Source organism: Canis lupus, chromosome 11, assembly GCF_048164855.1.
Source record: "Canis lupus baileyi chromosome 11, mCanLup2.hap1, whole genome shotgun sequence".
Classification (NCBI taxonomy): domain Eukaryota; kingdom Metazoa; phylum Chordata; class Mammalia; order Carnivora; family Canidae; genus Canis; species Canis lupus.
In genome coordinates this window covers 59930430-59957343 of record NC_132848.1, presented here as the reverse complement: position 1 = coordinate 59957343, position 26914 = coordinate 59930430, and the positions used below count along the sequence as shown (strand labels likewise).

Genomic DNA, 26914 nt, shown 5'->3' with positions numbered 1-26914 from the left:
TTTCTTTCAGTACACTGCACAATATATTTCAATTGCATAAAGAAATATCCTTATTTTGGCCAACTATTATAACTCCCTATTTTGAAGACATGCATGCTACAAACACTGCACATAAAATACCCAGAACAATATTTTACACATATGGATATACATGCACATCAGACTTCAACTTCGATGCAGATTGATATGAATCACATTACTTAAAACAAAATGATAAAACCAGGGATTCAACCATAAGTACTCAAACCCGTTATTAAAAAAAAATTATACTTCAAAAATCAAAGTATCTATGGTTAAAACAAGACTGTGAGAACTACCAGACTATAGCGAACAAGCCACAACACAACTGAAGTTCTGTATAAACGGTTGTACACAGTTGGTTACCTTAAGAGAATGTACCACGGGTTCAGGCTGCTGAGAAGGTGTGGTATGTCCACTGAAGCTAGCTGGAGAGTTGGGTGGACTGTTACTCCCATCAGCCCCTGATGACAACCTAAAAGAACCCTTAGTAGAAAATCAACAACTTTGTTATTAAAACAAAAGTCGTTTATAACTGCATAGATGTCATTCAGTATTCAATTTCACTGCCAAGTGAGAATGAGCCACTTTGTTAATTTTTTTTTTCTAGCCTGTTCTAAGATGCTCTCAACCTGTTAATTGGAATACTCTTGCTGCTTGACCAGCAAGAACACTTAACCAAGTGCCCTCCCTGTGCATGCCCAGATGTCATTTCTGATTTGCCAAAAGAACAATGCCCCCTAAGGAATGCCCATTAAGAACATTTCAAGACTGATTTTTGAAATTTAAAGATACTCAAGAGCAGGGAATTTATGAGTTGCTCAGCAGCTGAGTTAAACATGCTCACTCAGCAAGACAAACGCTATATTCCATATGTCTCGGAAAATACAGACACATCACATTCTTGCATTGGAGAGACAGTGTGTGTTATAAAAACTTTAAGGTAAAAACCTATAGCGGAGCATTTTCCAAAGAGATTTAACCAAACTGAACATTTTCTTTAAGGAAGAATTATCTTTTGGTTTTTAAAAAAATAACTATGGTCGAAAATGACATTTGTACTTTAGTGAGCCTGACTTAATTGCTGAAAAACCAGCACTTGGGCACGATTAACTTGGCCTTGGAGACTCATAGTCACCCAAACAGGAACTGAAAAAAAGCAAAGCTTCAGTTCTGTCCCCTCCTAACCCGTTTTTATGGAGATCATTACACTCGAAGGGCCTGAGATTTTAATTTCTGTCCATCTACAAATCTACAGATATTTTTTCATGCCTAACAGGTTAATAATGGCTCCATTTAACTTGATCTTATGACTCTAATACTCCGAGAAGGAGCCACTGAAGGTACCTCCTGTGTGGATTCATAAAGGGAAGAAACAACTGTGGTGAGGAACATATTTTTTCCAGTACCTACAGAAGAGCTTCTGTGTTGTGCTTTTTAGGGATGGGAGGGAGGCTCTGAGAGCAGCAACAGTTCTAAGTACGGGATAATGTAGACCATACTATTGGTTAGAGAAAATGACAAGTCCCAGTGATTTTTACAGACTATCATTTTTGCAGTTTGGAGTATCTTCCCCCTTCCCTTGTCCCTGTCGTTTCTTCCTGTGTCCTTGAAGGCTACCCTTGCCCCCTCACAAGCCAACTGAAGCCATGTTTTTTTTCCCCTCGTGCATAGAGTTATGCAATCAAGTCAGCTCCTACCCATTCCCCCCGCCCATACTAGCCACCAGGAGGAAGAAGCTGTGGAATATGACATTTAGGGGACCTCTCCGGCTCTACCCTTTGCTACTAGCATTACGAGCAGGTGATGACACAGGAAGGCCAATTACAATAGCCCCAACGCCTTCTGGGGGAAAAATGTCTATGTTTTCCTGTATTTGTAATTCAGATCAAATCAGATATAATAGTACCTGATACAAATAAAAGAAGGGAACCTAGTAGAAGTTTAAAGATGGTGAAGGGGCGTACCAGTCCCCTCAACTTCACCACCAAATTCTGGACATCCTCTTCCTCGGTAGAGATGAAATGTTTGCAAAGTGAAGGAGTTCTAAAGGAAGCTGCTCCTCTTTAAATAGTTCTGCTCCTCTATCGTTCTCTTTCCCTACTGCTACCACCTTTATTAATGGTCTTGAAAAGGCCTCTAAGGTGAGGCAGAGTTTACTTCCAACTTCTCATTTAGGACCCACTAATGCAGTATAGTTTGCCCCCTGACTTAATCTCACTACGCAGGCCACAATCCTCCCCCCCTGGGGGTTATCCGTTCTTCCAGCTCTTCCTTTTCAACCTTCTGCTGCCCAGTCCTTCTGTTTAAAATGTTCCCTTCCCAGAACTGGCAAAATGGTGGGCACATGAATCCCAGCATGCTTTTGCTTGGGCATGAGGCCTCTTCGCATTCAGGGCATCTGGATTTAAAAGAATTTCTAAAATCAATGACAACTAGTTCCCCTAAACCAAACCCTTTGGGAAAGTTAGTATTGTTTAAAATTAAGGGGAGTCTTGTTCTTCCCTTAAACACTCTTTTATTTCTTTAATAATAACAATTGCTAAAACAGGAACCGCACAGTGTGGAAAACATATTCAGCGATTAAAGTTCTACTTCAAATTTGCTTGGCAAGCTAAGGACTAGTCATCACCAGAAAGATCAAGGTTCACATTTTATGTGGTTTTTGTAAAGTCACAGAGGTAACCAAATGCCCAGTAGAGTTGTACACTAACAGGTGCTCAGTAGTTTTCTAGGTTATAACACAAACAACATCATTCCTATCACATCTCATTTAATTACTCTAAGATAAAAGGTTACATATCTTTGTGCTTAGCAGAATCAGACCAATATTTGGAGAATTATCTAGGCTCAATCACTACCTACTCTCAGTTGACTAATAATACATTTTCACGGAACTCTTTTTAAAATATGCTGAGAGAAATACTAGTGAAACGAATGGTTTTAAACAGTCCTTTGGGATTTATGATAGTAACATTATGCCTGTTTGTTTAAATTGTAACTTGGCTGGCTCAGGAGACAGGGAATTTAAAAAGAAGAAAATCTTAATAAAATTGGAAATGTGACTTGCAGCTTCAGGGTTATTTTCAAACTACACATGATCGCATGGTGCATACACCACCTTTTGGGGCAGCGATCACTTCTGAAGGACAAGAAATCATTTTCTGGGCTGGTCTACAGACAGTTCATTTTCATGGCTGTGGATCTTTTAAACTCCTTTTCATGAAAGGTGCAGGGTACCTTTGTTCTTCTCCAATGCGAGGGGTTACTCAACCTTCAACCCCCAAGTTCAGGAAAAACAAAACAAAACAAAACATCGACGCTGACCATTTAGGAGATGAAAGACTCTACTCCCAGCTTCCCTCCCCAGGTTCAGACACACACAGAGCAACTTTTTTTCACGTGTACAGACTTGCTCTCTCCCCCCAGCGTAACTTTTCCTCTAGCAACAGAAGCCATCTGTATGCACAAGCAAAGGCAGCAGCTGACTCATCTTCACTCACCGGGAGAGTGGGCAGGCATCGTCCTATTCCTCGGCACCCTTGCCACCACTGCAAGACCCGCCGGGCTCTGGGCCCCCAGCCTTTCTCCATATTTGAGCTGTTTCTAGTTGGAGGTTGCCTTCTATTCTGGGTGGCCTTATATTTGGAACAATATAGTACAATCACTCAGAAAAATACTGTTTCCCAAGTCTCAAGAAAGCAGATAGAACAAGAAACTTAATGAAATGAACCACAATGACCACAATGGCAAGCTGTAACATGCACCTCAAATTAGGAAAAAAATTAAAAACAAACTCAAGTCCTGTCTATGAAAGCTAATACTGATTTTTAAAGAAAGTTTATGACTAACTCTAAAGCTATCAAAAAGAGGTAGATGATAATGTCCAAATCCCCCCCAAAAAACTGAAGCTACTTGGACAACTGTTTTGTTGGTTTCACTTGTGAGAAACAGAGAATTAGCCATAAGTCTTCTGAATGTTTAAAACTGTGTAACTTCAGAACTTAGCAGAAATGATTTGAAATGCAATTGGGAGCACCATGCTCTTTTGTTAAGAAACCCAAGGTGGGTAGATATATTCAGCAATACTTCGCACACTGAAGAGTATGTAATGAGCTAAGAAGTCATCACTGCATTAAAATAACTTTTACATGGGACATATACATCATTATCAAAATTTCCATTCATCAGTTAAATAAAAATTTTCCCCTAAATTTTAATTTTTTCTAAAATTAGAAAATTAATCTAAAATTAATTTCTAGAATCATGACTAAACAGCATAATTCTATTAAAATAATCAGAAGCAAAATGAACTTACTTGAACGTAATTTCCTCTCCCTGGCAACTTCCACTAAGACCCTTATCTAAGAGTGCTATGTCCTAAGGAATAAGATCTGTTTTTTTTTTTAATACAGAAAATTCATCAAATAGTCCCCAAATTCCAGCATCTGAATGTTTAATTATAGGAGGATGAAAAATGACAACATAATTTTCAGTTCCCACTGATCTCTTTTCCCAGAAGTGTGTGCTGTGTGTGAGTAGCACTGGTCTAATTTTCACTCTTCTCCAATATTTGGAGGCTGAACAATGAAGAAAATGCGCCACGGTCTTAAGTGAAAAAGAGTAACGATGACCGGCAGTTGGTACTTGCAAATATCTCTTCTGAATCTATGGAATCCATAGGACCAGTTAAGAAGTCAGCCACACATATTCCTCAACATATAACAGTGAAAATTATATATTTGGACTATGATGATCATTTCATTGTTAGCAATACAAATTTGAACATCACTTTCAATAATCATTTCATGTGTCAATGCCTCATTTCTTTCTATCATCAAAAGAATTCTATCCAAGAATTTATAATATGGTTTATGGCTTAAAATCCACCTGTCATCCCAATCTGCATAATTCTATTTTTGAGATGGTCATTAAAAAGTACCGCAGATTTTTTGTTTGTTTGTTTACACAAATGAGTCCTACCTTCCAGATTTGGTTCTCTTTATGACTTCTAAATCGATCAGATCTTATGTTTTTGGATTCGGTGACTAAGTAAGACATATAGGGATCCCTACTTCCATTCTTCTTTAATGTGTAGTGAGATTGAAATTCAATGCCTCTCCACTGTAACATGCTCATTATCATAACCATGAGATCTAAGGTAACAACTATAATCATTTAGAAGCCTGCTGGAAGGAGCAGCCCTTTAACCACAATATTTCCCCAGTTTTATAAAGTAGATAGAACATGATATAATAGCTGTGCCTTTTAGCATCTTGTAAATGGTTCTTTTAAGACATTAAATATAGGTTGCATAGTATTATTAATCTCTTAAGAGGGGATAATATACATGGGCCAGATTTTTGTGGACGAATACTTGATAGTATAGCCAGTTTCAAGGGAAAGATACTCAGAATCAGGATGATTGGCCTTCTACTCATGTTGGCAACTTAAAAAACAAAACAAAACAAAGAAACCCCCAAATCCCCCCAAAACTCCAGGTCATGGAAAAATGTGTTCTGGACCAGCCATCATTTTGACCTGCAAGTAAACTGTTAGCTTTTCGCTAGCTCTACAATAGTCAATTATGCTATCTGCTGAAGGCTGTTTCATAAAACATAAAGCCTTCACTGACTTTACAGGTAGAGTGGTTTCTGGCAACTTCAGAGCTTGAGGTGAGGCAACCTAGATTCTGGCCATCAGTTGGGAGAACAACTCCAAACCTTAAAAAACTCACTTTTCCATTTTCTGAGTTCCATTTTGTTTAAGTTTTGTTTTCTGCAGTTTTCCAAAATTCCAAATTTATAAAGAATGCCTGAATGACCCTGCTACTCCCTAGAAATCTGTGTACTCAATGGCCACTTTATATACAGGTATATAGAATAACCCATAAATTATTTTAGGTATCAGGAGGACCCTGATGCTAATAGCAAAGTAATGCTCTGTGTCACAACTGCATGGATGTACTTACGATGTGGTAAGTACTCATTATAGAAATCATGAAATCCAGTGCTTATAAGCAAAGACCCTAGATCAAGAAACAAAAATATCCCTTACTATCACTGAAGAAGATAAAATGTATTGGTACTGTTATGCATTTTATTACATGATATCTGGAAGATGTTTTTCCAAGAAAATTTGAGACTTGGGGTACTTTCTAGTATTGTCCTTAAAATAACCAACTTCTTCAGAATTAAGGGAACAAAAGAAGCCACTCACATTTTTTAAAAGGTTACCTGAACAATAAGAAAATATGTCACTTATGGTCTCATTGAGTAAACTATAATTCATTATAAGGGTTTTAAGAGCAACAAGATGAAGCTATTGTCATTAAGTTGTCTTCTTGCTATTTTATGGTTGTATTTTATTTATTGTAATTTTAATTAACATTCTGGAAGTTTCCATTCTTTTACCTTAAAGAAGTACATATTAAAAAAATGTCTAACACAAAGAATAGAATGTTTTTATATTTTGTCATATATAGGCTTTTCACTTAGATATAAATCAGTTGAATGCATTTGTAACAAACTTTGGAGCCTAGCCCTCTATTCTAGGAAGCCAATTATGGAGAGCTAAAGATTGATCGGCTAAAGTGGTTTCCTGTTAGTTAAAGATGTTCAATTTTTAATAAGTTCTGAAGCTAGGTCAAACTATCACATGGTGCATCATACCTCATCAGAATGCATACCTAGTTTAGGAAGGAGGATGAACTTTCTTTCCTTATTATGGGACAAAGGCAAATGCTTTGCTTAATTTCATCAGGAAAATAGTATTTTGTTCGGTTTGACCAGTCTTTATTCTGACATACCTCAAAATTGTGCCAGCACACAAACAGAAGCTTCGAAGAAACTTTAGAGGTTACCTTGATAAGCCTTTTCCAAAAGATTCCTATGAATGATCTTAGAAATGCTAAGAGACCCTCTGCCTTATTCTAATAGATGATATTTAGTTGACCAGATTCAAAGAAAAGTGCATTTTAAAAATTTAGGTAAGGAATCTATTCAATACTGATTTAAAACATTAAAGAATTTCCTGGATTTATAGATATTCATCTATTCGCTTAAATACTTACTAAGCACCCACCAAAGGTGACATCCCATGCTATGCCAGGTAGGTCCCGAATCCAACCATTTTTTGTGTAAGGAGCAGCAAAGTAGAAGTTCAAGTCATTGACTCTAAGGTCATGCTGCCTGGACTCTGATTCTTGATCAGACAGCTGGCAGGTGTGTGACCTCCCTGAGCCTCAGTTTCCCCATCTATAAAGTGTGGGTAATGATGCTACAATGGCACTTCACTCAATGAGGCTACTTATATGAAAAGAGCTCTTCAAATAGCACCGGGCCCACATTAAGCAGTCTGCAAGTATGTGTTTGCTTTGCTTATCAACACATCTTATAATTTATTTGTAAACCTACTTCCACATATTATCAAGAGTAGTTCTCAACCTGAGGTGAGTTGACCCTCCACCGGGGACATCTGGCAAAAATGCAGACATTTTTTAGTTGTTAAAACGGGGCGATTTCTATGGGCACTTACAGGTGGAGGCCAAGGATACTGTTGAATGCCTGACAATCCAAAGGACCGCCCCCACAACAAAGACTTATCCAGCCCTAAATGTCACTAATGCTCAAGTTGAGAAACTCTGATTTAGAGAAGAACTGTGCTGGAAAACTGCAAAGCAAAATTTCTGGTGACAGCTTCATAGATTTTGTAGACGAGGACAAGTCACCTACATGATTTGGAGCTAGTGATGATTTTAAAGGAGACTCTCTAAGCTTCAGCCCTCAAGTGGTCTAAGAATAAAGACATCTATATTTCTACCCCAAATAGGAAATCACTCTTTCTAACAAAAGGAAAAGATTTAAAAAAAATACCCCAACATCCTACTGTTAACAACGCTAACGGAAACAGAATACAAATGGGCAGCACAGGGCAGCCGTCCAAAGAACAAAGAGCTCTCTGAGAGGAGACAGCATGTTGCAGGCACCTTAAAAATCGAGACACCAATCCCACAGAGACTAAAATTGGCAGAAGGTGCTTTGTGGAAATTATGAAAGGAAATAAAGCTTCTGTAGCAATAGGGCAGGTAAAGATTCTGCACTCAATTTTAAGTAGTCACACTAGGAAAGAACACAACTGCCAGCAAATAGAAATGAGAGCCCCAACACGTGAAACAACATCCCTGTGCAGAAGAGCATTGTGTGACACGCAGAGGGAAATCAGAGAAAAATCCCAACCTGAATGGAGACCATTCTCTTCTTCACACCTGGTTAAGAGCTGTAGTCTGAATGCATGTCCCTGAGGGCGTGTCTGAGTCCCAAAAGTACTCAGCCACTGAGCTCCTACTCCCTGGTAGGACTCTCCTAAATGCTGTCACTTAAAGGTGATTAAGATTAGCTAATATGAGCTCCTACTACATGTTAACACGTATTAAGACACTAACTGTTGGCCTGGTGCTGTTCTTGATAATTTAAAAATTTATGCTCCATAATTTGTTTTGTTTTGGGGTCCTAGAGATCTCCTTCTGTTCAATGTACCCGCTATTTAGTTCCTGGGCTGCAAAGAGATCCTGGGGAGGATCAGGTTGTCTGGAATGGTCCAGGGTTTTATGTGTGTGTGTGTGTGTGTGTGTGTGTGTGTGTGTGTGTGACGGGGGGGGGTATCAGAATAAAAGTGTGTTAATATTAATAACTGATGGGATCCCTGGGTGGCGCAACGGTTTGGCGCCTGCCTTTGGCCCAGGGCGCGATCCTGGAGACCCGGGATCGAATCCCATGTCGGGCTCCCGGTGCATGGAGCCTGCTTCTCCCTCTGCCTGTGTCTCTGCCTCTCTCTCTCTCTCTCTCTCTGTGTGTGACTATCATAAATAATAAATAAAAAAAAAATAAAAAAAATAAATAAAAGAATAATGTAAAAAAAATATATTAATAACTGATACAAATGAACTGATGAATATACCAGCTGAACATCAGCTCTGTGCTCATTTGACTTTCTCCATTCAAGGCCCATAACTGGGGATGCAACAGTTCATAAAGTCTGAATCTGGAAAAATAACCCAAGGATTTTGAAACTTAAAATTTTACAAAATCTCCTAAAGAATTTGAGAATTACTAACAATTCATTATGGAATACCATAGGAGTCATGCTATAAGTGAAATATGATAGGGCTCCAGAACGATACAGTTAGAAAGAGAATATTCGACTTCCTGTCTAGCTTTCTTCTATTTGAGTCTGGGCTCCAGCAATACTTTTCTGGATCTCATGGTTTTCTTGATACCATACCAGTGTCATCCAGGATGTCACTCTCTTGTCCCTGGTTCTATTGATTCCTATTCATATTTTCTCTCCCTCTCTGGTCCTGGGATAGGTATCTTAAAAACTTGCTTCAATCCTGGCTTTGCTGCTGAAAAGTGATGATCACGTGAACTTTTCTTTCATTAACAGATGAGAATAATTACTGTGACCACTCACCTTCAGGTGAGATAAGACTTGTCCGCAGCTCAATTTTAAGCCCTATCATATTTTGCAGCAATATTCTATATCTTTGAGCTCCTTGAGGTCACTGTACTTTTATTATCTTTGTCATAATGATGACTAGTACCCTATCTGCACATAGTAGTGGCTCCATAAACTTGGTATATTATTGGATGGTCAAAATTTACTTGTGAGACTGACTTTTCCTTTATCATCTCAAAAAGAGTTGTGTAAATGCTTTACTTGTATGTCTATACACTTGGTAATTACAAGACACCCAACTACTTGTCAAATAATTAAAGTATACCTCTGGAGTGCTAGCATGGCCTGGATCAAGAAGTGAAACTCCATTTTGGCAAGTTAAACTCCAACAAGATTCCCATTATTTTTTCTTCTTTCTCGTTCCCAGTTAAGACCACAAAAAGTAGAGCAAGATAAATTTATCCTGAAAATCTTGAACTACTTCTGATTCTAAATAGTAGTAAAGATCAAATATGTTAAAATAGTGACTGAAAAGACCACTAGGGATGGATAGTAGACTGAAAGTAGAAATAGACTTACTACTAGGGCATCCAAAGTATATGGTGGTTCTCATCAAAATTATTATGTAATGCCAAACACAAGTGGTAAAAATTAAATATCATCTAAAGAGATACTATTCTCAATTTCTTTAAATGTAGGCCAAACTAGCACTGGTTTGTTGGCAAACTGCATTTGAATAAAATATTTAAAAAAATAAGTAAAGTGCCAAAAAATGCCTAAAGAAGAGAAAAAAAATGTAGGGCAATCTTTAAGTATCCCAGTATTCCCAGCCAGGGAAACCAGAAGGTAATATTTATTCACTCATTCTTCATTTTTTATGCCAAAAAATGGCTAAGATTGAGGTCTGTAGAGTCATAGAAGAGGTGGCAAGGAGCTTTAATTCAAAGAACCAAATACCTGGGTGGCTTAGCAGTTAAGGCCTTTGGCCCAGGGTGTGATCCTGGAGACCCGGGATCGAGTCCCGCATCAGGCTCCCTGCATGGAGCCTGCTTCTCCTTCTTCCTCTCTCTCTGTGTCTCATGAATAAATAAGATTAAAAAATTTTAGATATTTGCCCTGTTTAGGGAAACAGAAGTGGTTCAGAAGGATGTGAGGGGCAGAGTAGGAAGAACTGAAGCTGACATGAAAGGCAGGAGTCAGATCATGGAGAACCTTCTACACCACATAAGGATTTACATCATGCTAAGGCATGAGCTGTAATGAGACCCGATTTGTGTTCTATAGATCCTTCTAGTAATGATGTAGAGAATGATCTAGGTGGGACAGGACTAGCTGGGATGAAGCCCAGTTAGGAGATTGACAGAGAAGTCCAAGTGAAATATGGTTACTTGCTGCCCATCAGACAACATCAGAGGGAATGAAAAGAGGAACAATGATGGGTTAAAAGGGCAGGACCCCCTGAGCCTTTGTGTTGATCTGCATCCAGGATGTCTCCCAGCTTTCTGGCCGGGCACTGGCTAAATGGTCATGCTGTTGACCAGGCCAGGAAATGCCAGAGCAACTGATGCATCTAACTAACTCCTTCATCAGGTATGAAAATCAAGATGAAAAAGGTAATTAATTAAGAATATAAAGCCCCCAAACATCTTTCTCACAGATACCCCCAAAATGGTTTTCTTCTGACATGTAAAAGAGTAGGCAAAATATTTAAATTAAAAATGATTTTAACTTCATGCCATCGTAAAAATAGCCCATCAAATAATATAATGTTCTTGGGAGAAAAACAAAGTCATTTTGAAATATCTGGGACTCCAGGTGAAACTTGCAGATATATAAATACAGTTTCAAAAATAAAACAAGATAAATGGAAGTAATTACAGAGGTTAACGTGAAGCCTTTTTACAAGAATTAGAGAGGGCAAACCCCAGAAGAATAGAATTTGTATCTTGAAAGGGCTAAGACAGCGAACACCCTGTATCTCGGTAGCCAGAGTGACAGCAGACAAAGAATAACAATGAAGGCCCAGTTAAAAAAAAAAAAAAAATTAGCTGTTAAACAATAGGTAGGAAATGTGAACAATTACATTTACGTACATTCTGCTTCTAGGTAATGAGTTTATGTGCTTAATTCTCGTCTTTTGTTAACCATAAAATCCCCAGTGAGAAACACTGAAATTTCTAGAAAAAAAAAAAAAAAAAAGAATGAATGATGCATTTAGTTTTCCAACCAGGTTGATGTTAATTAAATAGTGAAAAATAATGGTATTTTTGTTGAGAAAAACATATCTGAATACTTTCAGGCTTGTAAGAATGAGGGTGGAGGAGGCCAGAGTAAGAACTGAGAGTCAGGGCATGCAGCTGAATTGCCAGCGTTATATGCAGAAGCAGAAAAGGAATGCTAGTTAACACTGCATTTGGCTTGCTGAACAGAGCTGATTAACGCTTGTGTTAAAATACCTCAGCCCACCCCTGGATCCCAGGGTGAAGACCTGGGCAGGGCAAGAGCCCCTGGGACTAAGCAACCATTTAAGAGAGACACTTGTTGAGCTAAGAAATATTACTCTGTGAGGTGGTTTTTGCTGCCCTGGCTTTGGCAAAAGGAAGAATCTTTTTCTTCAAGGAGTCGTCCAGTACACAGGCCTTCTGCACAAAATGGGAAGGTCAAGATCGCAGAGAGCTAGACAGAGAGGGAGAGTCTGCATCATCCCAGGGCGCCCACCTCTCTAGAATGCATGCTTGCATCACAAATAAGGCCAGCTGCTTGGGAGACTGAGGTTCCACCCATGCCATTTGTTGGAGGCTCCGTCTTGGAGGATTCACCGTGACTTTCTGGGTGAAGGCTCACAAAAGCAGGAGTGGCCAAGACGATTTCAGGCAGTGTAGCCTCTGCACACCTGGTGGTAATAAAATCTCTAGCCTGGAACAATGAAACTCTCCATTCGTGAGAACACCCTTGGGAGACAAAAGGAAGCATCTTGAAAGCAGGAGCTCTTTTCACAAACAGCTCTTACTGGGAAGAAAGAGACTGACAAATAGAGGTTTATGTGTGCCCTGGCTCATGACGTAAATAATTTATGATGAAAAGCAAGAGTTTGGGATTCAAACTATAACTGCTCGGTTTAAGTAAATAATATTCAGAAAGGTAAGTCGATGACCCATCAGGGAGTTAAAGGGTAAAACCACTTAGCAGAATTAGTACACAAGTAAGGTCTCCCCTCTTCTGGGAGATTAAAAATGTTGAATGGGCCTCTCCTTCCAGTCTGGACTGCACTTTCGCCTTATCTTTAAATTTTAAAGTATACCAGGGCACAGCGCACAAACCTCTTTTTCCCTCAACACTCATTCGACAAGAGGTTCCAATTCAGTCCCATAGCCACATATTCTTGCAAATCTGTATCTCCGGCCCTGACCTTTCTCCCGACTTTCAGAGGTGTAGATCTAACTCTGCAGGCGACTCCTCCTCATAGCTGTCCACCTCCAATGTACCATGTCCAACACAACTTGACTGCCCTGTACCTCCTAACCTGTCCCCCCCCCCGCAGTGTTGTCCATCTCCATTAACAGCACCACCAATCACACGAAATTACTTAGATCAAAATCCAAGGAGTCATTCCTGATTCTTCCCAGGGCTGCCATACTGTACCACACCTGGGCCGTCACTCGCTGTACAGTCTGTGTAGACAGTTCCTCCTGGGGTTGTCAGTACTCACACTATGAAGCCATAGGCAGCCTCCCCCCCCCCCTTTATATTCTAGACCTAACCTATCATCGAACACTCCCAACTCTGTTTAAAAATATACTAGGCCTCCAACACTTCCTTATCATCTCCAACCTACTACTTAGTTCAAGCTACCACCACCCCCTTAGGCAGGCTACAAACCTAGCCCCCTACGTCCTCAACTCCTCGCCTCTTCCTCTGGACTCCACTGCCTCTACTTTTTTAGGTCTCGTCTCTATCCAACATTCACAGTGACCTTCTGATAATGTAACTAGATGTATCACACCCTTGCCCAATTCCTCCAATGGCTTTCCATGAACTCAGACCCAAACTCAAAACACGTGGCTTTGGTCAACAAAGCCCACAGGGGTCGGTTACATGCCTGTTCCTGACCTCACCTCTTGTTATTCTCTGTCTCACACACTCTGTTCCAGCCACATTAGCTTTCTTGCTCCTGTTTCCTCACACATGCCTAGCTCACTCCCACTGAAAGCCTTTTCCCTTTTGTTCCCACTTCCTGTGATGCTCTCCCCTGCTTCTTTGGGTGCCTCCAGATGTCACTTCCTCAGAGAGGCTTCTTCTCTCTCACTCCAGTCACTCACCAATCCTGTACCCCGCTTTTGTTTCCTTCATAGCAATGATTACTTCCACACTTTACAAATTTATTGTCTTTTAAATAATAGTCCACTAAAATGTAAGCTCCGTGAGTTCAGGGCTGTATCCTCGTTGTCTAAGACAGTATCTACAAAAAAGAGGTGCTCAAAAACTATTTTAGGGGCAAACTATTGAAAGAATGACCAATAAAAGCAATCAGCTTTCCATCGGATGGAAGCTGATTTCTACAGAAATCCCATTCCATATTTGTTAGCAAGGGTTGTTTTGGTTATACCAAGAAAAGCAGAGGAAGCCCACTAGTTATCTGTCTTAGATTACTGAAGGGATATGAATTCAAACAATTAATGGCAACATTTCTCATTCCAGATAGCAAGGGCACTGCTTTTTTGTCTAGATTCTATGACATTCTAGGGGTAAAAGCATAAATAGCTGATATAAAAAGTAGTTTCCCCTCATCCTTCCATACTAACTCTGACCACAGCTAATGCCACAAACCAAGGCTGCCTGGTTAAAAATTTTTGTCTTTCCTTAAGTCTCTAGAGCCCAAATTCTGAGAACATTACCCAAGTAAAGGACCTGGCTGAACCTTAAAAACGCATAGCTAAAATTTCCTGGAAAGTTCTGAAAAGCGATGTTGTGAAGCTTTAGAAAAGGCAAATTTTAGAAAGGAATTTCTGAAAGTTAGAATTTTTATAGCAGTATCACCCTGGAAAACAATCAGGTTAACCAATGATAATAAGTTTTCCTAAGCTAGCCAGAGAAAAAAGAAAAAAAAAAAGGTTTTTTTGCTAGCTCAAGAGAGAAATGACCTGGAGACTAATGAGCTCCGTAAGTTAGTCACTGCCTGACCCTCAGCAAGTCACTTGTCCTCAATAGAGAGGCTAAAATGGAGAGCCCTATCAATTAGCTTCATGTGGCGGCTGTGAAGGATGACTAATAAACCTGATTGCAAGGCACTCTGAAAACATTAAGTGCTATAGAGAAGCTTCATAATTGCCAGATTGCCATCAGTTGCCATGAAAGCACTGTGAATGCATCTGGCTCTTTTTAAGCCCCCATCCCCACCCCACTCTTCTGATGTCAATCAGTCCTAGTGACAAAGACAAAAAGATGAGTGAGGATTCTTGTCACCTTTCTATAGGTCTCAATCCACAGGAAACATGATGGAGACACAAACTAGCCTTTGCACTCCTTTGTTCCTTCCAAAGTACCTTGCAGATCCCCATGAAGAGAGACTGTATGAATGGCCAAGTGAAGGCCTTATCTTTTTGTCCTTTTCAAGCATAACACAGATCATCATTAAAAACCATATATCTGACAAAGATCATGGGACAAGAGAATATTAATATGAAGGACCTGAAAATACAGAATTCACTTTATTCTTATTATTGATCTCTTGATTTCTCATTCTACCATGTGATGTCCTCACTTAAGGAAAAAGGGAGATTAATTGGTTTTTGACCTTTCCAAGCCAGATATGGTTTTCCTCAATCACTGATAGACGTGGATTTAGAATTTCACTTGCCTGAGAATGACTATACAGCAATTCATGTTCTTTCCAAGCTACCAGCCATGTGGTATCTATTTTAAAGACAAGCCTGCCCCATGTTATCTTTCCAGCAATCTCTCTAAGACATGCAAGGACACAAAAGCAATATAATCAATCACTCACTAAAGTGCAGCTTCAATCACCAGATATATGTGTTTCAGAAAAGTACAAACTTCCTATCCATTAGTACCACAATAATTGTCCTTCCTCTAGGGGAGGATTTGGCTTTTCCAGTCAAACATAAGCATCTTGATCTCCAACAATTTTCTTCCCAAAGCTCAGTGGTTTCTTGGAAAAAAAAGAGCTTTTGCCTCTTCTTCACTACTCCTCTGGTTCACTCACAGTGCTTTTCAAATCCCACATATTGATAACTCAGAGCAGGTTTGGGGATGACAGGACAAAGGAACTTAAGCCAATGAAAACATAAATAACACTGGTTAAAGTATTTGTATATAATGAACTCTTTATGTACAAATGAAAATTTACAAAATGAGAGACAAATTTAAATAACATTAAGAGATAAGCCAAGTAATTGACAATTTCAGTGTAGAGAAGGGGTCAGCAAACTACTGTCAGAGTTAAATCCAGACCCTTTCACCTGTTTTATAAGGAGTTTTATTGGAACACAGCAAACTCGTTCATTTAGATATTCTGTTTTCAGCTGTTCTGGTGCCACAATGGCAGACATGAATAGTTGAAAAACACCATATGGCTCAAAACTTTGAAAACATTTACTATCTGGCCCTTTATTATAAAAGTGCCAAGCCCTGGTTTAGAGGACAAGAAAATCATAGACTGGAATAGTCTGGGAAATTTTGGAGATGGAGGCAAGTAGCTCCCAAAGAAACTATAATTGAACCAGAAGTGATCAGTAGTAAGTAGACAAATCTTCTTTCCTGACTAATCAGTTATCTAGGGGCTAGAAATGTCCTGAAGACTAATAAAAAGAATGAGATCTCCCCATGCTGAGAGAATCATTATCAGAGCAATGAAATCTCTCAGTGAATAGTAAAACAGATGGACTAAAATCCAACTGGGTTTCTCAGCTAATTTCCAATTCAGACCCCAATGATACTACACTAGAGGTCTGCTTTGGATGGTGATGGTGGAGATCGTGGTGGTGGTGGTTGGTGGGGTTTTCATCATCATCTTGCTTCAAAAGAAACATACTTGCTGTGCAACAGGTTTCAGCAAGAATGCTAGAGTAGTAGTAACAGAAAAATCTGGGCATAAACCTTGCCTCTGCCCATGAGTGAACATCCTCTCACCTGCAAAACAGAGATCATCATATGGGCTAGGGTCAGAATGGAAATCTGGCCTTAATCAAGGTGGCCCCAGTATTGCTCCAATACGCAGGACCTCAGCTGCTACTCAGGATATGGCTCTACTGTTGTAATAGCAAAAAAACTCTAATGTGGAATGGCTGACTCAACCATCCCCATCCTGTGTGTGCTGTCTGCACCCTGAAGCGGGCTCGACTACAAGGATTACAGATGATTGTAAATCAGCCATTTTGCTGTGGCCCAAGCTATGTTTCTCAAGGGAGAAAGGTCCATTTCAGGCTGCAGCCCCATTGGTTAAGACCTTTTATTTTATTATTTTTTAAAGATTTTATTTATTTATTCATGAGAGACACAGAGAGAAAGAGAGACACAGGCAGAGGGAGAAGCAGGCTCCATGCAGGGAGCCCGATGTGGGACTTGATCCCGGGTCTCCAGGATCAGTTCCTGGGCTGAAGGTGACGCTAAACCGCTGAGCCACCTGGGCTGCCTGGTTAAGACCTTTTAAAAAGAAATCAGGTCTGAAATCCCTTTCAGACCTCTAGTGTCTTTCCTTGGGCTCTAAAGACCTCAGATTCTGAACACTGAAGACCAACAGGATTGGTGCCTTCAAACAGAATGAATATAAAAGATATACCAAAAATAAAAAACGTAATTTAATGAGGTAATAAGGTATTAAAAATCAATGTGATAGCAACATTGGACATTTTCTAGGTATAAAGACCAAAGTGCTATTGATTCATAAGTTACTACAGCATCATTTACAGCCCCGAGAAACCACCCGGAATTGAGAGCTGTCTTATGACACCCTCATGACTGATTCTGAAGAACTCTGTCAATACCAAGATCATGAGCAGAGTACTCGTTTTTGTTTGTTTGTTTGTTTGGTTTTTATTTTTTTTAGAGTACTCGTTTTAAGTGAAAAACGTTGGAGAGCCAACTGTCCTTACCTGTCCTCATGTCCATCTTAATCTCATTCTCCAATGTCAACGGCTCAGTGTAACTGGTTTCCCTAACCAAGAGAATCCTCTTCAATTAAATGAATGCCCATGAGACCACATGAGCCACCCTCTTCACAAGTAAGCATTTAGAGGGTCCAGTCTTAAATCGACTTCTCCAAAGTCCTTTTCAACTGACAAAGGACCTGAGCTGCCATCACCAATTATCATATCATTTATGGTACTGACAAAAGTGCATGAGTTTTGCTGGTTAAGGACTCATGCGTTAAGATACGAGTGGGATAGGAATATGGAATGGCAAGTGAAACGGGGCTGGTTCCAAACAAAGTAACAAATTTCAAAATGCAAAGCTGCTGAAGCTCCTTTTGTCTAAAACTCTGTCAAAAAGATGTCAGCCAAATTCGAACTGTAGCTTCTGTTAACTTTTGGCTCTCAATACATGCTTGCCACCCAAAAGGATAAAGACCTATCATTCCCACACAATTTATTTGTGATTAAGTTTGCTGGAGTTGTCATTTATTTCTGAATGTGTATTTTATGTTCTTCTTGTAAGAGATTTCTGTAGTTATGGATATTCAGTTTTCTAGCATATGAAAATGTTTCAGAAAAGAAATTACCTTTTTGACATTAAGATACACCTGCTTTGGGTGTCAAAAACAGCTGAAATATTTTGGCTATTAAAAAGCTTCCCTTTCTCAGAGCCAGCTTTTATGTAAGTCCAGGATGGCTCCCATCTGGTCCTGGGTTTACTAGTTATTTGTTATCTGTCAAACATTAGAATTTCTGCCTCGCATGTTCTGCAAATGAGAGGCATTTTTAGGTCAAAAAAAAAAAAAGTACCAAATTTCTTTGTTATACTACATTTGAGACAGATTTGCATTTCTTTTTGATCCTTACGTTTCTACATGCAATCTTTCCTAATAAACTGCTGAGAGCCGGGGCTAGATGAATAAAACTAGCAAAATAATTAGTCCAAGCATCTTAAGCAAGGGGTTAGTGGTCTCCTTGTTGTGTTTTTTCTTTTTTTTTAAAGATCAATTCAAAAGTTGCCTCTATTCCACTAACCTACATTATGAAAGTTAGAAAAATCTCAAAGAAGATACAAGTTCTGAAAGAGGGCTTGGTTGGTTGTTTGCCTTCACTAGGGCACTCCCGAAATCACAAATATCTCAGTTGAGTTGATTTCAGTGAGGTACTGATAAACCTGAGGACACAAAGCTCTCCCAAAGGAAAGAATTAGACTGAGAGGGAGGGAGGGAGGGAAGGAGGGAGGGAGGGAGGGAGAGACACTAGAATGAAAAATAATGGAGTACTTTGAAAAGGGAGGAAAAATTTTTTAATAGATTGACCCTTCCCTAATAGTAACTCTTCTTCCCCACCTCCATTTCTGGGCTTACCGCCAGAACTTGTGGGGAGGAGTACTTTTCCCATTAGGCTTTGGATCTGGAACAAGGCAGAACCCAAGCAGGAATAGGGGGATTTTCTCAGCCCAGAGAATGTTGGGAGCCCCATCACAGGAGTTGGAAATGGACAGGACATCACTGTAGCAGCCGGTCAACAGCCAAAGTCAGGAGCAGACTTTAGAGGATGGTGAAAACTGATACACTTGAAGGCAAGCTCAGAGAGCAAGGAGTCCCTCTGTCTGACCCCAATCTACACTGGTGTGGCCTGAGGAAACACAGTTTTCTGTTACTCCCAGTAATGCCACATCTACAAATGTGAGTGGGTTGTTTCTCAAAAACACTCCACTGCTTACTGATGTAGGAACTATTTTGTAGGATTTCTAGAACAAACCCCAAGTCATCTTCTAAGAATTATTTACCCAGCTGCCAAACGCCCTTCAGACTTACAACAATTGAAGGGAAACCCATAATTTATTTCCTATGCTCTCTTCATATTGCTTCTCTACACATGCTTTAATTAGCTTCATATATGATAACATGCTACCAGGTTATGCAGGCTCAATGGCACAGTCCAAAAGATAATCCATAAACGTTCCACATGAACTATAAAAGCAACACAGATCGTTGTCTCATGGTGCACCCCCGGCAATTCCTCTTTCATGCTCTGTGTCAACGAGAAAATATGAAGAAAAGCCCAGTCCGCTGATTGCTGGCTGTTACTTCAGATGCTTTAGTGTACAGAACGAATCCAATACATCAGAGAGCCTTTGAAAAAATGTTTTTCCTCTGGACATTGTTCCTTCTGTGTATCCCTAGTCTAGCTGACTTCGATTCATATGCAAGACATCTTGTTATTCTCCTCAGTCTATCACAGTGTAAAAAAATAATGTATGCTATATCAAGTCTTTGTCATCTCTTTTTTACAGTAATTTCTTTTGGCTTATCTCAGAACTGGATTCCTGACAAGTATGTTACATTTTAAAATAGAGAATACAGATGGTTTCCATATAAGTTGCAGGTAAATAAAAGTCAATTTTTTTTTAACATTTCCTATATTGGTATAGTTTTTCATCACCATTTAAAAAATTCTCTCTGAAGTGTCAGATGTCCATGTATCCTATGCAATCTTTTAAAATATTTTTAAATGTGACTTAAAAAGTGTTAACATTAGTTTATGTGCCCAGGAAAGAATATCCTAAGTTCAGGTGACCTTTCACTATCATCTGTGCCAACTTTTCAAAGGTATTTCCTTCTCGGGTAATAACAGCTAATACATAAATAATAACTAATGAGACGATTCATACTTTTGGGCTTTCTTTGAAATGTTGTGCTCACACTGGATTTAAAGGATAGCCCCACAATATTTACAATACCACAGAGGGCACGGCAGAGGAAGAGCGCTGTGCTGTCTGCTGAGGACTCCTTTTCCATCCATACCTCCTATGAGCTCCTCTTTACCACTGGTAGGACCAACTCAATCCATTGTATGTCTCTAGCTCTGCTTCAATAAAAACTTCTTCATTCTAGGACCTGGACACAACCTTTTTCAGGGCTTGAAAGGGACCACACTTATCAAATGAAGACACAGATGCCTCTGTTCCTGACCAGAGAGAAAACTATAAGCATGTATATACTTGTCAAGTTTATTTTTAAATATGTATACTCTTAGGGAAAACTAGTGCCTCTATGTTCATTATGTAGGGTTTACATAAAGAATAAAAATGAAGATTAGGGGAGATTAATGCACATTATCTCTCAAAATACATAAGCTAACACTACTCAGACTGGTATGTGAGCCCCTCTAATACGCATATTAATGTGTCACGAGCCTCAAAGATATATAGCCTTGACTATTACTTAAACAGCTCTCTGATGAAATTTTATTACTTTTAGAACCCAGTGAGGTAGAATAACTCACAATGACATAAATATACACCTATAAATAAAAGACCCTGTATGGTATAAAGTTGTAGTTTTAAGGAATTTAATATCAAAGTTAAAAGGACATGCCTATTTTTATACACATCATATACATACACAAACTTTCTCTGGATAGAGAGTCACGGATTTGTGGAGCTGAGCAGAACCTTCCCTATCATCTATGACAATCGTCTTTGTTACTCAAAGCATATCAAGGTCATAAAGGTTAAGATGCATCATCTTGGTCCAACAGCTAATTAGGCTAAATCCTAGCTCTTGTAATTCCCATTCTGTTTGTTCTAGCATATTTACAGGGACTCCTTTAATTACTTGGTAACTAAGTCACTGCTGACTATGTCTCAGCTTTCTAAAATTAACTCAGTTATGTTTTGCTTATTTTTCACACAATGCTAGCTTAAATATAATTTAGGAAAGTCTCAAATCACTTAGAAGTTTATTTACTTAAACTGTCTTATTGTGTCAAAGAACCCCATTATTTGCCTCTATTACAGTGATTATCTAGATTATATTTAGGCAATACAGATATTGCCCGTATTACATTTCTATTTGTCTACTTTACATTTATAAGATATTAAGAGGCACCAACTTGAATTTTTAATGTGTTAAAAGCATGACTGATCACTTTGCTAAGGAAGAAAAAAAAGAAAAAACCAAACCAAACCAACTAGAGGTAGAGACTTTTAAATGAGAGATGCCTGAATCCCATTGTAAGAAAGGTCTGAACTGGAGTGGAGGACAGGATGGATTGGATGCCTCTCATCGCAAAGAGTAGTGACCATCAGTGAAAAATGGAAAGCAAAGTGAGGCTGCTCAAATAGGAATCTTCCCATCTTTAGGAGCTTCAATTAGATCCAAGTTTTCACAGTTACTATTTTTTAGATATATATCTATATATTTCCATATCTCAATAGTATTTACATTTGACTAATTTAATTCCCATATCAAACACCACACAAACTTTTCTATCACCTTCTAGGAGACTGTTTCCTTACACAATTAGGAAAGGGAAGACTGTTTCATCTTTTTTGATTTTTCACTTTATTTTGGATAAAAATAAAAAAGAGCAGAAAGCCATTTTTCCAAGGCAACATTAATTTCTCTTATAGTTCCATCTCAAGGTTCCCCCAAATAGTCCTCCATATTGCTTCTCATTCAAATATCTACGATCCTAGTTGATATTACTGCACAACTAATATTTTTGCTGAATTAGTCCTATCATTTTTTGTGTGTGACACATTCTGCCAAGGACAGGTGACCAAAATGCAACTTTTATGGCTACTCCAAATCAAAAAAAACATTTTTTAATATGCCCTAGTGGTAGAACCATTATCATGCCAGTATCGATAGAAAAAGGCAGTACTATTATATAAGATTTGGTACCACAGTCCCTAATGGGTGCTTTTAAAATTCAATAGGTCTCTTAGTAAGTTTAGTAAGTGGCATAGCTGTATTTTCTGTTGCATTTCTATTTTATCTATTTCCTCTCATTATATTGAAGACCTCTCATTATGTGTCTGAGATTCTCAAATAAGAAACTCTCAAGAATGAGAGGGGGTCACAGAAGAATGTCATAAACCCCCTCACTGTGAAAGGCTCCATGTTGATGCAGATGTTTTTTTTTCTGTGAATTTCGTTCTCTTCAATATTTTTGCTAATACATTTTAGCTTTTCCCTTAATCCAGTCTCCATGTATTCAGGTTATCCAACATGACTTTTCCCCTATAAATTTATTTTCCATATCTATTTGTCTCTTTTATTCCAATACACCCACACCACTTGGGTAGCTCCCATCTGTCCTCTGAAAACTATTGAACTATACATAAAAGCTCTTTTTTTCTTTAATTATATAAATCATGGTGATTTGGAGAAAATGGCAATCCACAAGCATTATTCTTCTGGTGGAGTCCATTTCTTTTTCCAAATATGACTCTGCAGCAACCAGCCCTTAATAGATTTAACTGCTTTCTTCTATCAGTAGCATCCAGATTCTATTCCGGTTGTACTACATAGAGTTGCTTGCTATACATGAAAAAAAAATTTTTTTTGCACAAATTACTCCTCAGGAGTGCCAGAATGGTAATTTCCAAGCAAGTAATAATTGAAGAATAGCACCACTTGCTTTAAGTATCCGGTAAAGCATTACTCTGTGCCTGTTTTTTATACAATAATGACTGATTTTTTTTTTTTCCAGAGCAATTCCAAACCCTAGAAAAGCCAGATATTTATGGCCCTTATAAGACAAAAATGACTTGAAAAACAAGAAAATATGAAAAAAGGGGGGGGGGGCAACAAATAAGTATCTCCACAGGCAAAAAAAAAAAAAAAAAAAAAAAAAGGAATAACACATGAGGGAAATCTATGTGTCAGAAAGAATCCTCTCTTTTCTGTCCAGGACACTGGTAATCTGCATAGGTACACAGGTAAGGGAGCTTTTCAGAGATGTGATGCTGGACCTGGGCTGTGTTGCCATGGAAGTGACAAGCTGTTTCTTTAGAGCCTGGGAACCCTCCTCAGCACTTCTGGTGATGGTGACAGGTTCTTTTCTTTTATTCAGAAACTGCTCTGGAAATGGCCATGCCTCCTTCCCAACATGCTGCATTGTGGGACCACACTGTAACCAAATTGCAGGAGAGGAAGATTTATTTCCATTGCTAAAATTAGACTCTTCTCTGTGTGTTAGCACAACAGAAATAGAAACACTTGCTTGAAAGGAGCCCTCACCGTAGAGATCCGAGTTGCCATGCTTTTCAAACCGAACCCCCAGCACAGGGGCAGCCATAGGACACTAGACAGATGAGGGCACCTTTACGGATTCTAAAAGAAATCTCTAAAAAGTTAGTCTCAAGAGGTGGGCAGTTTGTTTTGGAGAGGGACTTTGGGGTACAAAGGACACAGAGTGCTTTCCAGGCTGGAAATGCCAAAGCATTTGATGAAAGGAACAGATTTCCCGGTAGGACCTTTAGCAAATGTACTTAATTGACTTTGAATCAGAGCAAACTACTTATTTCTTGTCTCCTCTTGATGCAAACCTAAATTCAACACAAAATAGGTGAGAAGAGTTTTAAAAATAATAGTTTGTACCTCATGGTGATGGCGGAATATTGACTGATTTCTTCAAATGATGTTTACTTATTTATAATAAAATCTATTACATTTTAGGTGTAGGTGTCCTATATCAAACACTTTAAGGTATTTTCTGGCTGAGCGGACTTCATTGGATATAGCACATAAAGAGAGTAGATAGGTCTGGATTAAAAATCCTTGTGACATCAAGAAAAGGACCATGGGATGGTTGAGAGATCCAAGCAAGATTTTTAAATTTGGGCTAAAATAACAAATTTCATGGGTACCTTAAGAACCACGACTATAACTGTTTGTTCCCTTACCCACCTATATCTCCAATTCACTCTGGACAGAAAGGCCCTCTCTGACCACATGCTGTTAAGTATAAATCTCACATGAAGATATGTGTGTATGTTTCTATAAAACCAGGATTCTGAAGTATTTTGGAAATGTGTCAGGAGGAGAAGGCTCCGTAAAATGCAATTCTTTTTTCACTTGTGATGAATACCATCCATGGCTTTAAGAAATAGAACATTTATTTTAAATCAGGAGTAGAATGTCAGATAAATCTTGGATGGTCAAGCAAATCCAATGTTAATTTTTTTTTTAAAGATTTTATTTATTTATTTATTCATGAGAGACACAGAGAGGCAGAGGGAGGAAGTAAGCTCCCTGCAGGGAGCGTGAGGCGGGACTCAGTCCCAGAATCACAACCTGAGCCAAAGGCAGATGCTCAACCACTGCGCCACCCAAGTGCCTCCAATGTTAATTAAAATAAGTGTTTTAAAAAAGAATTTGACAATAAGATAAAAAACAGATTTAGCAGTTTACTTACACCGCATTACATAAGTAGCATGAAACAATGAAAAAGGTGTTATGCAAATGCTAGAGCAACACTGAATAGGCCTACATCTTAGCCTGAGTCCAACCTTCATTAGCTGTCTGACCAGAACTATACTCCTAACATTCTATGAATCTTGTAAGCCTTTACTTTAAAAAATGGGATTGTCCAATGTGATATGTGAATTCTACTCAGCTTTGAAAATCTGTGACTCTTTATCCACAGAAAGTTTGTATTTATATATATGTCTATTCACAATAGGTATATTCCTTTTGAATTTAATATAAAATTCCTTGCAACTACTTTATACCATTTGGGGTCTTTTATCCATATTTATTTGCATCATTGTGGGTGACTCCACCTCAATAGATTTAAAAATTAATAAAAAAAGATTCACCCGTGTTGTCACATATTGCAAGATTTCCTTCTTTTTCAAGGCTGAATCATATTCCATTATATGTATATGCCATTCTTTTTTTTATCCATTCATCTCTTGATGGACATTTAGGTTGCTTCCACATCTTGACTGCTATGAACAGTACTGCAGTGAATATAGGATTGCTAATATTTTTTTTTTTTTTGAGATCCTGATTTCAATTCAGGTAAATATCCAGAAGTAGGATTGCTGGATCATATGGTAATGATCACTTGGTAAAATGCCAAGTGAAATAAGACAGTCACAGAAGGACAAATACGACATGATTCCACTTATATGACGTATCAAAAATACTCAAACTCATAGAGGCAAAGAATACAATGGTGGTTTTCAGAGGCTGAGGGGAAGGGGAAGGTGCTAATCACCATGTACAAAATTTCAGATATGCAAAAAGAATTAAGTTCTAGAAATCAAATGTACATCATACCTATAAATAACAATAGTTGTTATACACTTGAAAATCTGACAAAACAGTAGATCTCATGTTTTCCTATCAAATAAATAAATATATAAATGGAGACATTTCCTTTTCAAGTAATATGTAGTACATAATACTGCATTTTCTGTTATTACTTTAGGATTCTTTTGAAATATTGTGTTCACAAACTGGATTTAAAGTACTGCTCAGTGATTCTTGTGAGATATTGCAGAAATCATGGCAGAGCAAAGAGCTACATGCTCACATGGGCTCCATACTGATATTCTAATCACATCTCCTGTAGGCTCCTCTTCATCACTGGACAGAACTGACTCAATCTTCACTGCATTTTTCTAACTGTTTTTGAATAAAAAACCCTTCATTCTGGGACTTGGTAACTTTGCGTGTTTATAAAACTGGACCCATGCTTTATTTATACTTTAGGCCTACAAAAGGCTAAGAGGAACCTTGTCATTTATAAATTAAGAAATTAAAGCCTTTGTATCTGACCAGAGAGAAATCCATAAGCACTTATTACACTCATCTTCTTTACTTTTAAATACATATTGATGGGGCAAAGTTGCAACTCAGTTCATTATACACAATTTAACATAAAGAATAAAAATAAGCATTAAGGAGATTTCTTCCTCCAGGAAAATACTTTACATAATTATTCTAAGTGCTAAACTATCAGCAAAGACCTGGCCACAGCCACAAAAGATACCCAATATATTTGGAATTCCAATTGCCAACTATATATTTTTTTTCCTGTCTATCCAAAGTCAAGAGAATATATTTTTATAAACTTGGGAGTAAAACAGAATACCTCCTAATCGAGGCACAGTGAGCAAGTTCCTACAATGGGAAAATCAAGTCTTCAGATATTGAGACTAATTTATTCAGGGATGTCAGCTAGTCACATTGAATTGACCTTGCAAATCAGCTAACATCATGCAGTCAGAAATAGTCTCTGCAGGGAAAGCATGTAATTATTTGTAATAGTACCAGTAACATCCAAGAATAAGTCACATATGCCTTTGTGTCATCTGGTCCAAATCTCGTCTTCCACGGCTATTCCCTTTAGACGATTCTCACTGCTCTGAGTTTCATTTATTGCTTTCCATCCTCAGACCTATTGTCTGTTCATTTCAGTTGTATTTATACAAGTACTTGCAATTGGTGATCCCATCATATTTATCTTAGCTATAAATGAAGGCA

The 26914-nt window shown here is 38.5% G+C and overlaps 1 protein-coding gene and 1 long non-coding RNA gene across 10 annotated transcripts in view; one reads left to right on the top strand and one right to left on the bottom strand.

The window, feature by feature from the left end:
• Nucleotides 1-26914, bottom strand: part of CCDC85A (coiled-coil domain containing 85A) — a 194016-nt gene that overhangs the window by 8839 nt on the left and 158263 nt on the right. For 4 of the 9 annotated variants that reach the window (XR_012003488.1, XM_072768431.1, XM_072768432.1 and 1 more), the window contains one exon: nucleotides 385-504. The exons of 3 other annotated variants lie outside the window; for them this stretch is intronic. Coding sequence is in view for 5 of the 6 variants with exons in the window: in XM_072768431.1 (XP_072624532.1) it covers nucleotides 385-504 (120 nt within the window). In the remaining variant the exon portion in view is untranslated. Of the gene's footprint in view, nucleotides 1-384; nucleotides 505-3521; nucleotides 3657-26914 lie in introns of all 9 variants that reach the window. 2 more of the 9 variants (XM_072768429.1, XM_072768430.1) reach the window with 1 other exon arrangement.
• LOC140600270 (uncharacterized) overlaps nucleotides 12236-26914 on the top strand; it is a 35426-nt gene continuing 20747 nt past the window's right edge. The window contains exons 1-2 of the long non-coding RNA XR_012003489.1: nucleotides 12236-12615; nucleotides 19924-20015. This is a non-coding gene — a long non-coding RNA (uncharacterized lncRNA). The remainder of the gene's footprint in view (nucleotides 12616-19923; nucleotides 20016-26914) is intronic.